This window comes from Mustelus asterias, chromosome 23 (genome assembly GCF_964213995.1).
Source record: "Mustelus asterias chromosome 23, sMusAst1.hap1.1, whole genome shotgun sequence".
Classification (NCBI taxonomy): domain Eukaryota; kingdom Metazoa; phylum Chordata; class Chondrichthyes; order Carcharhiniformes; family Triakidae; genus Mustelus; species Mustelus asterias.
Genome location: NC_135823.1, coordinates 71,952,404 through 71,965,513, shown reverse-complemented (window position 1 = coordinate 71,965,513; position 13,110 = coordinate 71,952,404). Strand labels below are relative to the sequence as shown.

General features: G+C 41.9%; 1 protein-coding gene across 3 annotated transcripts in view; it reads left to right on the top strand.

Moving 5' to 3' along the window:
- The window catches only part of smg1 (SMG1 nonsense mediated mRNA decay associated PI3K related kinase), a 181,659-nt gene that overhangs the window by 136,658 nt on the left and 31,891 nt on the right, over nt 1-13,110 (top strand). For all 3 annotated transcript variants that reach the window (XM_078240916.1, XM_078240917.1, XM_078240919.1), the window contains 6 exons: nt 2,398-2,554; nt 2,872-3,061; nt 4,271-4,740; nt 5,749-5,889; nt 7,635-7,787; nt 10,531-10,710. In XM_078240916.1, the coding sequence (XP_078097042.1) occupies nt 2,398-2,554; nt 2,872-3,061; nt 4,271-4,740; nt 5,749-5,889; nt 7,635-7,787; nt 10,531-10,710 (1,291 nt within the window). The remainder of the gene's footprint in view (nt 1-2,397; nt 2,555-2,871; nt 3,062-4,270; nt 4,741-5,748; nt 5,890-7,634; nt 7,788-10,530; nt 10,711-13,110) is intronic.

The window sequence follows — 13,110 nt, the reverse complement described above, 5'->3', positions numbered from 1 at the left end:
ATCATAGAAACCCTACAGTGCAGAAAGAGGCCATTCGGCCCATCGAGTCTGCACCGACCACAGTCCCACCCAGGCCCTACCCATTTTACCCGCTAATCCCTCTAACCTACACATCTCAGGACACTAAGGGGCAATTTTTTTAGCATGGCCAATCCACCTAACCCGCACAACTTTGGACTGTGGGAGGAAACCAGAGCACCCGGAGGAAACCCACGCAGACACGAGGAGAATGTGCAAACTCCACACAGACAGTGACTGGAGCCGGGAATCGAACCCAGGTCCCTGGAGCTGTGAAGCAGCGGTGCTAACCACTGTGCTCCCGTGCCGCCCATTATATTAATGAAGCAATACCCTGATGTATTTATAAATGAGAATTTTAATCATATGACTGACAAAGCAGAACATTTTGGGAACATCAATCCTAACGCGATTGTGTTTTGATTTGCTCCAGAGTTGCAGGTTTCAGTTTGCATCTCAACTTATTTGAGGATCTATTTGCAAAAGGATAACATGAGTTCTAAGTCACCAGCTGCACTTAAAACATCTTTCACTTTCTGTGGCTGACACTTTCTGTGCATGTGCGGGAAGTGCTCCCTCTAGTGTTGTGGCACAAATAAATACAACCCTTAATTTAACTGGTGCTTTTCCAAATGTCTCACTGAGCTTTCTACATAAGTCAAGAGCCTCCTACTTTTAAGCAGGTTATAGGTTATTCACCAATTAACTTGTTTTCTCTGCTTTACCTATTTTCCTGAATAATGTCCTGTATTTTCCAGCCACCAATGCTTGCTCCCTGACTTGCTGTGTCTTCCTAATATTTTCTATTTGTTTTATGGGAAAATGATTCGGTAATGGGTATCATGCTTTCATTTTGTTTTAAAAGCAGTTCCATCTCTAGATAAATGAAAGCAGAATACTGCGAATGCTGGGAATCTAGAAAGAGCTGGAAATTCTCAGGTCTGGCAGCATTTGTGGAGAGAGAAAGAGTTAAGGTTTTGAGTCAACCATGGCTCCAGAAAAAGAGCTTCATTGCTTTGCCCCCTGTGGAGAAATTTGAATTTCAAATTGATGATGAGGCTACCGAAACTCAGCCTTGTTAAAGTGTAAACCGACAATAACTTCAGACAACTGGACATGGGTGGAAATATGGAAATTGCTGATGGGGTTTCCTACTCTGAAAGCTTCTTTATAACAGTATCTTACCAAGAAGATAGACATTGCCACACATGATGGACATAAAGTTGCTAAACTGGGAATTAGATTAGCCCTGGACTTGCCACAGAAAATAGACCTTCACCATTTAAGTGTAGGTGAACTTTTGATGGGATGATAAGCGATGTTCCCTCTAAATCGCACACGTGCATAGCTGTGCGGTAATCTGGAAATAATAATTGGGCAACACGGTGGCACAGTGGTTAGTACTGCTGCCTCACAGCACCGGGGACCCAGGTTCAATTCCAGCCTCAGGTCAGTGTCTGTGTGGAATTTGCACTTTCTCCCCGTGTCTCCATGGGTTTCCTCCAGATGCTCCAGTTTCCTCCCACAGTCCAGATGTACAGGTTAGGTGCATTGGCCATGTTAAATTGACCCTTAGTGTCAGGGGGATTAGCAGGGTAAATGTGTGGCGTTATGGGAATAGGGCCTGGTTGGGATTGTGGTTGGTACAGACTCAATGGGTCGAATGGCCTCCTCCTGTACTGTAGCGATTCTATGAATAATCTGGCCTGTTAAAAGAAACAAACTGTTCATAACTTTGTGGAAGTTTAGTGGCTGTTAAGATATAAACTGTCCATGGACTCAAAAGTATCCAGAGGCAATAGTAGGCTGTGCAGTACAAAGTATTTAGAGGGAATATTGATGATAAGTCTTAATTATTGCCAAACAATCCCTCTGGCACTGAAAATTAAACTGTACAGCAAGTGTGGTGTCACATTTCCTCAGATTTTAAACATGTTTGAAGCTTTTCCAAAAACTAAAGTTATAATTTTGGTTTGCACTCCCTCTGTCCCTTCTGTCCTTTCTCAAATTTTTGCACATTGCATTGCACTAACGTTTCTAACTTTCACTTCCTGGTTTAGACTCCTTACCTCATCAAGGATATTGCAGTCTGACTTGTGAAGGCGATGCAGTTTCTTGCCCTGCTCAAACAGGCCCCAGATTCCTCTAGAGGGCACCACGCTTTCAGATTATCACAACTTCTAGTGTAAAATCCCACAGAAAATCTCAGATAAAAGATTTCTGAAGGTTGATGCATTCCAAGAAAAAGAAGATTGGTTATTTCATATTTAGTACAAAAAGGATGAAAATTAGCTGCTTTGACACGGTGCAATTTTTGTCTGCAGACATGCAAGCTTATTCCTGCAAATGTTTCATAGTTACTGTGTTTAATCCTTACAGAATGCTGCGTGCTCAGTACACGGAATTAATTCAGCCAAGAAGTGTGGACGGTTCAGTGGAAGAGACACCAAAAATGTCAGCTGGCCAGATGTTACTTGTCGCTTTTGATGGAATGTTTGCCCAAGTGGAAATTGCATTTGGCCTATTAATTGAAAAGGTAATATGTTTGCATATTTAAGCCAATCCTTATAGCCTAAAATGGAGTGGGAGTGGTGTGCGTGCGAGTATAGGATACAGTTTGCCCACATTGGAAATGTGTATTCATACATATGTTTGTACTCGAGTTATAAGTGAATTGAGCCGTTTTAATGAGAATGTATGTTAAATTATGCCATAGTAAGATTATGGGCCTTTTCAAGGTGCGTTATTTAAATCATTAAACTTTTTTCTGCGCATGCACACAGGATGTTTAAGCTGCAACATAGTTTATTTTGATCTGTTATTTCCAACTGTTAAATGGTGTTGTTCTTGTAGTTGAACAAGATGGAAGTACCACTGGCATGGCGGAAAATTGATGTTATTAGAGAGGCTCGCAGCACCCAGGTCAATTTCTTCGATGATGACAATCACCGGTTAGTGCTGGAAGAAATCTTCTTCCTGAAACGACTGCAGACCATCAAGGAATTTTTCAGACTTTGTGGCACTTTTGCTCATACGTTATCAGGTAATAGTCAGGAGCTATTGGATTTAAATCATTTATAAAGATTCATGGTTCTTTCGTAATCTCTGTAAAAGAATAGCTTGTCACATATCAGATATAAGGATGGTGTCCCTCTGGGCTGCGTCAGATGATTACCTTTTTTTTGACAGAGTCCTGCCATTGAACCGCTTCCTCTGTTCTTGCAGACAGGAGTGAAGGGTTATCTTCTCTGTTGCATGTGGCTTTTCGTTAAATTGTGATTCTTTTGAATTGACCATTTTATTGAATAATGTAAATAAGTAAAGTGAAAATTTAATGGCTTTAAGAAAAATTGTTGAGATTTAAATTAAGCAACTTTGAATTAAGAATGCACAATATTTAACTCAGTTGAAATGACTCTTGCAAAAGGCTAGAGTTACTATTTTATTTGATTATACTGTCCCATCTAAAGCTTCTGTTCGTGACTTTTAGTTGTGTATATTGCCATTATACTGAAGGCACGATTATATCACTCCAAAGATACAATCTGAATGATTTGCCTCTGCACCTTGTGTTTGACACGTGCCATTCTTGGTTCTGAGATAGGTCTTGAGGCCATTACAACTGAACACTTCTGTCCACTAGTTTCTTAAACTTTGCAAGTTTCCTCAGGTGGAATATGTACAGTTTGTTTTGCAGGGGTGATCTTACAAAGGTCTATAAAATAATAATCAGCTAGATAGTCAATATCTTTTCCAAAGGTAGGGGAGTCTAAAACTAGAGGGCATAGGATTAAGGTGAGAAGGGAGAGATACAAAAGTGTCCAGAGGGGCAATTTTTTCACAGAGGGTGGTGAGTGTCTGGAACAAGCTGCCAGAGGTAGTGGTAGAGGCGGGTACAATTTTGTCTTTTAAAAAGCATTTAGTTACATGGGTAAGATGGGTAGAGAGGGATATGGGCCAAATGCGGTCAATTGGGACTAGCTTAGGGGTTTAAAAAAAGGTGGCATGGACAAGTTGGGCCGAAGGGCCTGTTTCTGTGCTGTAAACCTCTGACTCTATGACAGTTACCATGAAATATTTTGTGTCTCAAACTAATTTTCAGTCCCTTTCATTGTTTAAATTGTAAGGCTACGCTGAAATGTATCTTAATATATTTGAAACTACTTTTGTACCTTGAAGGGTCAAATGCCCCTGTCGTGCTCCTCAGACCTGTACCATCTCTATAATGTGCACATTTTGTCTTATTCTCCAGGGGCTACTCCATTAGATGATCCCAGTTCATTGAATGGCCCTGTGTCGATGGTTAATGTAAAATCCATGTACAGAAATTCCTGCTTCAGTGAAGATCAAATGGCCAAACCAATAAAGGCTTTTACAGCAGACTTTGTAAGACAACTTTTGATCGGTCTCCCAACCCAAGCCCTTGGGTTGACTCTTTGCAGTTACATCAGTGCCCTTGGTGTGGACATTATCGCTCAGGTGGAAGCCAAAGACTTTGGTGCTGAAAGTAAAGTTTCTGTGGATGACCTTTGTAAGAAAGCAGTGGAACACAATATTCAGGTTGGCAGATTTTCACAGTTGGTGATGAACAGAGCCACTGTCCTGGCCAGCTCGTATGACACTGCTTGGAAAAAGCATGATCTGGTTCGCAGGTTAGAGACGAACATTGCATCTTGTAAGACCAGTTTCCAGAGGGTGCAGATACAGATTGCAATGTTTCAGGTGAGCTCTTACACTACCTTTATTCTAATTGTGTATAAAGGGAAAGCAAAGTATAGGTGAGTACCTTTTGTTCAAAGTATGTCCCCTCTTTAGATTTTAGATAGAAAATATCCGGCCATGACTTCAGGGCTCTCCGGTGTGGGATTTGTGGGAGAATCCCAAAAATATGTTGGGGAATCCCTCAGACATTCAGCATTTGCACAGTAATTGCCCAGAAGTGCTAACTTCCTCTGGGCAATTGTGTTGCGCTGTGAACCATCTGAAAAAGCCATTTTAAATAGCTAGCTTCAAATGGTTCCACCAGGGTTACACTAACAGTTAATCAGAAAAGGTTAGAAGAAATAAAGCCTCTTCTAATTTCCGTGTAACTGTTTTTAGTACCCAGACTGATCCCCGCATGGGATTACCCGCGCCATCGGCAGCCCCTTCCACCTCAAACCACAGACCTGGCAAGGCCACCACAACCAAACTACCAACCTGATTGCCATTCTGAAACAGTTATGACTCATCAGTTTGGGCACAGACTTGGAGATGTTCAAGTGTGTCTCCCTTCCCATTGGACTCCTCTGCCAGCACCCATTATGGAGACTATTCCTCAGCGATTCAGAATTACCTGACCCTATGAAACTTAAGTTCCTGTTTATAACATGTGTGCTGTGGCAGACAGCTCTGGAGTATCCCTCAAGCTAGTTTGAAGTTAGATCATCAGTATTTGGGTAGTTCAGTGAGCTAGATTCTTTTCAAAGATGTCCAGAGTAGAGCCAAAATTGTTGTTTTTTTGCATTTGTAAAGAACTGCATTGAATAATCGCTCATCTTTTACATTTACAAAAGCTTTATTGTAAGAACACTTAGTACTAAGCATTAGAAACACGTTCTGTATATTTGTCAAACATGTTGCGTTAAGATGTAAACTGGCAGATTTCATTAACAGCAGTGCGGTATCTTCTTTGTACCTGTGTGTAAAATTGATCTATTGTGACTAAAGTATTCCATCCACTCCCAACAGTGGCAACATGAAGATATTCTTATAAATAGAACTCAACCCATTTCTACAGTTACACCTCCACCTCGCTCAGGCATTCTATCCAACATGAAAAAGAAATTACATGCGCTTAGCCAGCTGGAGGTTTCGGTTGCTACGGTACAGGTAAATGATTTGTGGTACAAATTCCTTTTCTGTTCTTTTCACAAGCAAGATAGAACTCTCGAGAGTAACTGGTACCGCGGATCAAAGCTCAATAACTGAATAAAGTAACCACTATTAGAGATTATTTTGAAACTATGCCATGTCTGGACTGAGATGTTGGCATATATACAGGCCAGTCATGAGTCTTCAGCGTTGCTGGCCAGTGTCGACCTTTTCCTGCGCTGAGACTGATGTAGTTGCAAATCTATTTACAACTTGAAAAACATAACTCATACATACACTGTTCAAAATCTAGCCTGTAGTCTGAATAGAGCCAATTCAACATAACAGAAGCCGTAGATTGTTGAGCTGCTTGAATTGAGATAAAAGCGGTGGCACCCAATGATATGGGGGCTTTGTCACTGCACATAAAGCAAAATAGAATTCCTACGGTGACTGGCACCATGGATCAAAATTCCATAGGCTGAATAACAAATCCACTATTTATAGGCCCCAAATAAAATGTCGACTGTTAGATGTGATTCTACATTTGGAAAACACTTGCTGAGCAATCCTGAATGTGCTAATAGCTAGACTAATTGCACTGGAGATGGTACAGGGGCGATTCACCATGATGTTGCCTGGGATGGAGCATTTAAGCTATGAAGAGAGGCTGGATAGGCTCTGGTTGTTTTCTTAGAGCAGAGAAGGCCGAGGGGAAGCTGATTGAGGGGTATAAGATAGAGGAGGGGATTGGGCAGGGTGGATAGGGAGCAGCTAATATCCTTAATTGAAGGGTCAATAAAGAGAGGGCATTATTTTAAGGTGAGGGGCAGGAGATTTAGAAAGATTCTGAAGAAAAATCTTTTTCGGCGGTGGGAGTCTGGATTGCACTGCCTGGAAGGGTAGTACAGGCGGGAAACCTCACAATCTTTAAAAATGATGTGGAGATGCCGGTGTTGGACTGGGGTAGGCACAATAAGAAATCTCACAACACCTGGCTAAAGTCCAACAGGTTTATTTGCTATCACGAGCTTTCGGAGCGCTGCCCCTTGATCAGATGAGCCTTTAAAAAGTATTTGGATGAGCACTTGAAATGTCATAAGATCCAAGGCTATGGGCTAAGTGCTGGAAAGTAGGATTAGTGAAGTTTTAGTGTAGTTTTGTCGGATGAGCTGAAGGACCTCTTCTGTACTGTATGAATCTATGACTATGACCAATTAAAGAGAATTAGTCGAGCTTGGAACATGAATAATTGCGCTTGCTAGAAGCAGAATGCGTAATCCGCAAACAAACAGAACATGTTCAAGCCTTGCGACTTTTTAGAAGTACTCGGGAGATTGCAGAGCCTATAGTTCCCTGTTGCTTCCTGCATGGCAATGCTTTGACCAATCAGAGCTGACTTGCTAACCAATCAACATCCTGTTCTCCTGTAATATGAATTGCTGTTATCAATTGAAATTTGACATTCTTGCACTTGTTCTGATGAGTACAAGATGAAAAACTTTGGCAACATGACTCATTCTCTATTCATGTTTTGTGCTACCAAAGACTGTTTGTAATCCACTATTTGATGTATTTTGAGGCGGTGTCACAGTTTTAGTAATTAAAAAGCTTTTCTGTTTTTTATTTGTTTTAAATTTCACTAACATATTTCCATCCCCCCATGTGTAATTTTCTGAGCTGCTAGATACATGATCCTATAAATATAATCAAGAGTTTATCATTACTTTAGCCCAACTAATCTTTTTTTTTTAACCACACAGGAGAAACTGGCAGCATTGGAAGCCAGCATTGAGCAGCGTTTGAAATGGGCTGGAGGGGCCAATCCTGCTTTGGCACCCGTTCTACAAGATTTTGAGGCCACTATCACAGAGAGAAGGAATATGGTGGTTAAGGAAAGTCAACGAGCAAACCAAGTACGTATAAATAACTTTGAAGAATACTCATCCGTATTGCCATAATCCAAAGCATGTTCTGCTGAATGCCCTTTGTTACAGAAGAAAACAAGGTCAAGAAAGGATTGCATGGACATGGAAACAAATTTTGTTTGATTTTTAAGGTGATGTTTGGATATTTTGAGCGACTTGCACTGACGTTGTTTCTCAATGATGCCTCCTATGTTGTAAGGACACACTTTTCCTAGATGTTGCTACCTTTCCCCATGTTCAGCTCCACAGATGTTTATAGCTTATCAGCAAAACCCGAAGCTAATGTTTTTAGTTTTCACTCAAAACCGGTGCAGTGGGTTGGCAACACTATTGTTTTTATCTCTGGGGGCTAAATTTGAATCCAGCCTCGACTGCTGAGATGATTTGGTTTCTGGTATCTGTAAGGCTCCCTTATTAAAGGATAGCTGATTACAAGTAGAACAGCACAAAGGGACGCTAAATTACTAATGTCTCATCAACTCTCCACAAAGCCAACTCTTGTGGAGTTGATATCCATTACTGTTGCTTTTTAGAAGGAGTTTGCTTTACAATTTGACCAATCACATGCCCATGCTGTATCATGTGTGAATTCTTATTACTGTGACTCTTGCGTACCAAAAAAAAGATTCTGTTTCCCACACAAGTTCATCATTTTGAGTATTCCTTGCTGAAAACGTGATGTTCAATTTAAAAATTGATATCAGTGGATTAATCTTACTGGTTTACCAAATTGCTAAACCAACTTTTTAAATCAACTTTTCCAGAAATAATTGTCTGCTAATGTCTGATGATGAATGTGTGTAATATCTGCTTGATCCTTAGATTGCATTCTTGGGGAAAAAGCTTTGCCCACAGTGGCAGTCAGTAGCTCACCTAATAGACTGTGGTGCCACTTTTTATGGAGCAGCAGTCAAAATCCCCAAAGGACATTTAAATCTTAATGGAATAGAAGCATGGACTTACAAAAGACAGTGGAGGAAAGTGATGCCGGAAGTGTGTGGAGATGTTATCGATGTACACATAAAGACCAGAGAATCTAGTGTTTAGTTCTTTCCACCTTTTTAAAATAAAAATCTGGAACATTGCAGCAAGCCAAGGATAGACATGTGGACATGGGAGCAGGATTGTGTGTTAAAGTGGCAAGCAACCGGAAGGTCAGGGCCCTGATTGCGCACAGACCTTGGCCTGCTGCAATGTAAGAAGTTTAACAACACCAGGTTAAAGTCCAACAGGTTTATTTGGTAGCAAAAGCCACACAAGCTTTCGGAGCTCTTAGCCCCTTCTTCAGGTGAGTGGGAATTCTGTTCACAAACAGAGCATATAAAGACAAACTCAATTTACATGAATAATGGTTGGAATGCGAATACTTACAACTAATCAAGTCTTTAAGAAACAAAACAATATGAGTGGAGCGAGCATCAAGACAGGCTAAAAAGATGTGTATTGTCTCCAGACAAGACAGCCAGTGAAACTCTGTGGGGGTTACAAATAGTGGGACATGAACCCAATATCCCGGTTGAGGCCGTCCTCGTGTGTGCGGAACTTGGCTATCAGTTTCTGCTCAGCGACTCTGCACCGTCGTGTGTCGCGAAGGCCGCCTTGGAGAACGCTTACCCGAATATCAGAGGCCGAATGCCCGTGACCGCTGAAGTGCTCCCCAACAGGAAGAGAACAGTCTTGCCTGGTGATTGTCGAGCGGTGTTCATTCATCTGTTGTCGCAGCGTCTGCATAGTTTCCCCAATGTACCATGCCTCGGGACTTCCTTTCTTGCAGCGTATCAGGTAGACAACGTTGGCCGAGTTGCAAGAGTATGTACCGTGTACCTGGTGGATGGTGTTCTCACGTGAGATGATGGCATCTGTGTCGATGATCCGGCACGTCTTGCAGAGGTTGCTGTGGCAGGGTTGTGTGGTGTCATGGTCACTGTTCTCCTGAATTGAGTTTGTGTCTTTATATGCTCTGTTTGTGAACAGAATTCCCACTCACCTGAAGAAGGGGCTTGGAGCTCCGAAAGCTTGTGTGGCTTTTGCTACCAAATAAACCTGTTGGACTTTAACCTGGTGTTGTTAAACTTCTTACTGTGTTTACCCCAGTCCAACGCCGACATCTCCACATCACTGCTGCAATGTTCCAGTGAAGCTCACTGCAAACTGGAGGAACAGTATCTTATCTTCCAGCTGGCACTTTACAGCCTTCCGGTCTCAACGTCGAATTCAACAACTTCAGATGATTGGCTCTACCCCACCCTCCACCCCTCTGTTTTAATTCTATTTTATTTAGTTTTTTTACTGTTCTCGACCTTTTATTTCTTTGTCTTTCTTCATTCCCCCCCCCCCCCCTTTATTCTCTCTGTGGACAGCCATTAGCAGCCTTTCCCCTGGTTTCTGTGGCTATGACTCATCTTTCATTCCCTCCCCCTGCAGTATAAACATCTCCCACTTTCTCTGCCTTTTAGCTTTGACAAAGGGTTATCTGGACTTGAAATGTCAGCTTTTTTCTCTCCTTGCAGATGCTGCCAGAGATTTTCCAGCATTTTCTCTTTTGGTTTTTAAAATAAAACTTGTTCTTGGAACCCAGTCTACCATGTAGGCTTTGATTGTGCACCTCTAACTTGCATGCGTGATGTAGGTCTCCAAAAGTAGACTCTTGTGTTTAAAAAGAAACTATATGCTTAATAAAAGCAAGGATTTCCCCTTTTAGTGTTGTTAAAAATGTTTTTCATTACTTCAGGTGACCTTCCTCTGTAGCACGATACTTCATTTTGAAAGTTTGCGAACAAGGACTCCAGAAGCCTTGAGTTTGGATGCTGCATTGTTTGACCTAATTAAGCGGTGCCAACAGATGTGTTCATTTGCATCACAGTTTAGCAGCTCAGTCTCTGACCTTGAACTCCGCCTGCTGAAGCGCTTGGTGAGTTAGTGAATTTTCTGTTTCAGTCACTTTGTGTAGGGTAGATCAGTGCATCTTCACAAGTGATTGGTTTTATTGAATTAAGCTTTTTCAAATGTTTTCATGTGTTGCATAGATCCCTTTAAGGAAAAGCACTGCAGTTGGAACTTGCTGAAGTAGCTAGTTGGTGATAATATTCATGGGCCAATAGAGTGTTTACGTGCAGTTGAGAAATATGTATTGTAATTTGAGGAGATAATGCAATATTTCAGCATACAAACAACACATGTTTTCACACTTTCAAAAGCTGCTCCTTTGTCATAAGCTGCTATTTTTAAAAATGTAACTTCAGATATTTGCCATTATTCCTCTTTGATTTGTTCTCCTACTGCCCCCTGTTTCCCAACTGCCTTCACCCTCCTGCCCCCCACCACAACACCGTGATAATTGGCTGAGAAAATGAACAGCTAACCTGCCATCTTGAATCAATTTTCATCATCATGCTCAGTGAATGAGGGATAACCAGGTGATGCTTTTGCCCTCTGACCCTGCCTCCACTTCACCTCTATCAGCACGATCAGGACTTTGTGTAGTTGGTTTGTGACTAACACTAACACAGGACTTTTGTACCAATATCATGCAACACAGTGTTAGGGTCCAAATCCCAAGATATATGATGAAGCCAGACTAGACCCCAACAATTTTTCTATTTTTGCCATAAATGTGAGAATAGGGAGCTTCACTCCAGGAGTAAACTCAGGATAAAAGGTGAGCTCGCTAGATGGGTGGAGAACTGGCTTAGCCATAGAAGACAGAGGGTAACAGTGGAGGGGTCTTTTTCCGGTTGGAGGTCTGTGACTAGTGGTGTTCTGCAGGGCTCTGTACTGGGACCTCTGCTGTTTGTGATATATATAAATGATTTGGAGGAAGATGTAGCTGGCGTGATCAGTAAGTTTGCGGACCACACAAAGATTGCTGGAGTTGCGGATAGTGATGAACATTGTCAGAGAATACAGCAGGATATAGATAGGTGGGAACACTGGGCGGAGAAATGGCAGGTGGAATTTAATCCAAATAAATGGGAAGTGATGCATTTCGGTAGATCTAATGTAAGGGGGAGCTATACAATAAATGGCAGAACCATCAGGAGTATAGACACACAGAGGGACCTGGGAGTAAAAGTCCACAGATCCTTAAAGGTGGTAGCACAGGTGGAGAGGGTGGTGAAGAAGGCATATGGCATGCTTGCCTTTATTGGACCGGGCATAGAATATAAAAGTTGGCGTATGATGTTGCAGCTGTATAGAACGTTGGTTAGGCCACATTTGGAATACTGCGTCCAGTTCTGGTCGCCACACTACCAGAAGGATGTGGAGGCTTTGGAGAGAGTACAGAGAAGGTTTACCAGGATGTTGCTTGGTATGGAGGGTCTTAGCTATGAGGAGAGACTGGGTAAACTGGGGTTGTTCTCCCTTGAAAGACAGAGGATGAGGGCGACCTAATAGAGGTGTATAAAATTATGAAGGGCATAGATAGGGTGAACAGTGGGAAGCTTTTTCCCAGGTCGGAGGTGACGAACACAAGGGGTCACGGGTTCAAGGTGAGCGGGGCAAGGTTCAACACAGATGTCAGGGGGACGTATTTTACACAGAGGGTGGTGGGGGCCTGGAATGCACTCCCAAGCAAGGTGATTGAGGCGGACACGCTGGGATCGTTTAAGACTTATCTGGATAGCCACATGAACAGACTGGGAATAGAGGGATACAAACAAATGGTCTAGTTGGGCACATGAACGGCGCAGGCTTGGAGGGCCGAAGGGTCTGTTCCTGTGCTGTATTGTTCTTTGTTTCTTTTTGTTTTGTTTTGAGTGATTCCACCAACAAATTTGGGATATTTTTTATCAAAACAAGCTTTATTTATAACAGCTTAAATATTACTCTAACAAATTGAAGCAGCTTAACGTTTAATACTTAAGCAATCGTTAAAAAATAAAATGATAGCGGTTTACAGCATGGAAACAGACCCTTCAGCCCAATTTGTCCATGCTGCCCAATTTTTACCATGAAGCTAGTCCCAGTTGCCCGCATTTGGCCCATATATATCTATACCCATTTTCTCCATGTAACTGTCTAAATGCTTTCAAAAAGACAAAATTGTACCCACCTCTGCTACTGCCTCTGGTAGCTCATTCCCGACACTCACCACCCTCTCTAAAAAAAATTGCCAACTTTAATTTCTAACATCATTATTTTAGTTCCAAATAAGCAGCAGTCCTCTTAGATGCAGATGCCACTTTAAATACAGTTAGCAAACCCAGGCATACTTGCTATAAATTGTGTTAACACCCTTGAAGCTTTCAGAGAGCTGCTGATTTTCAGACTTCTGTCTTTAAACAACCCCAGCCAGAAAACTGAACAGAAA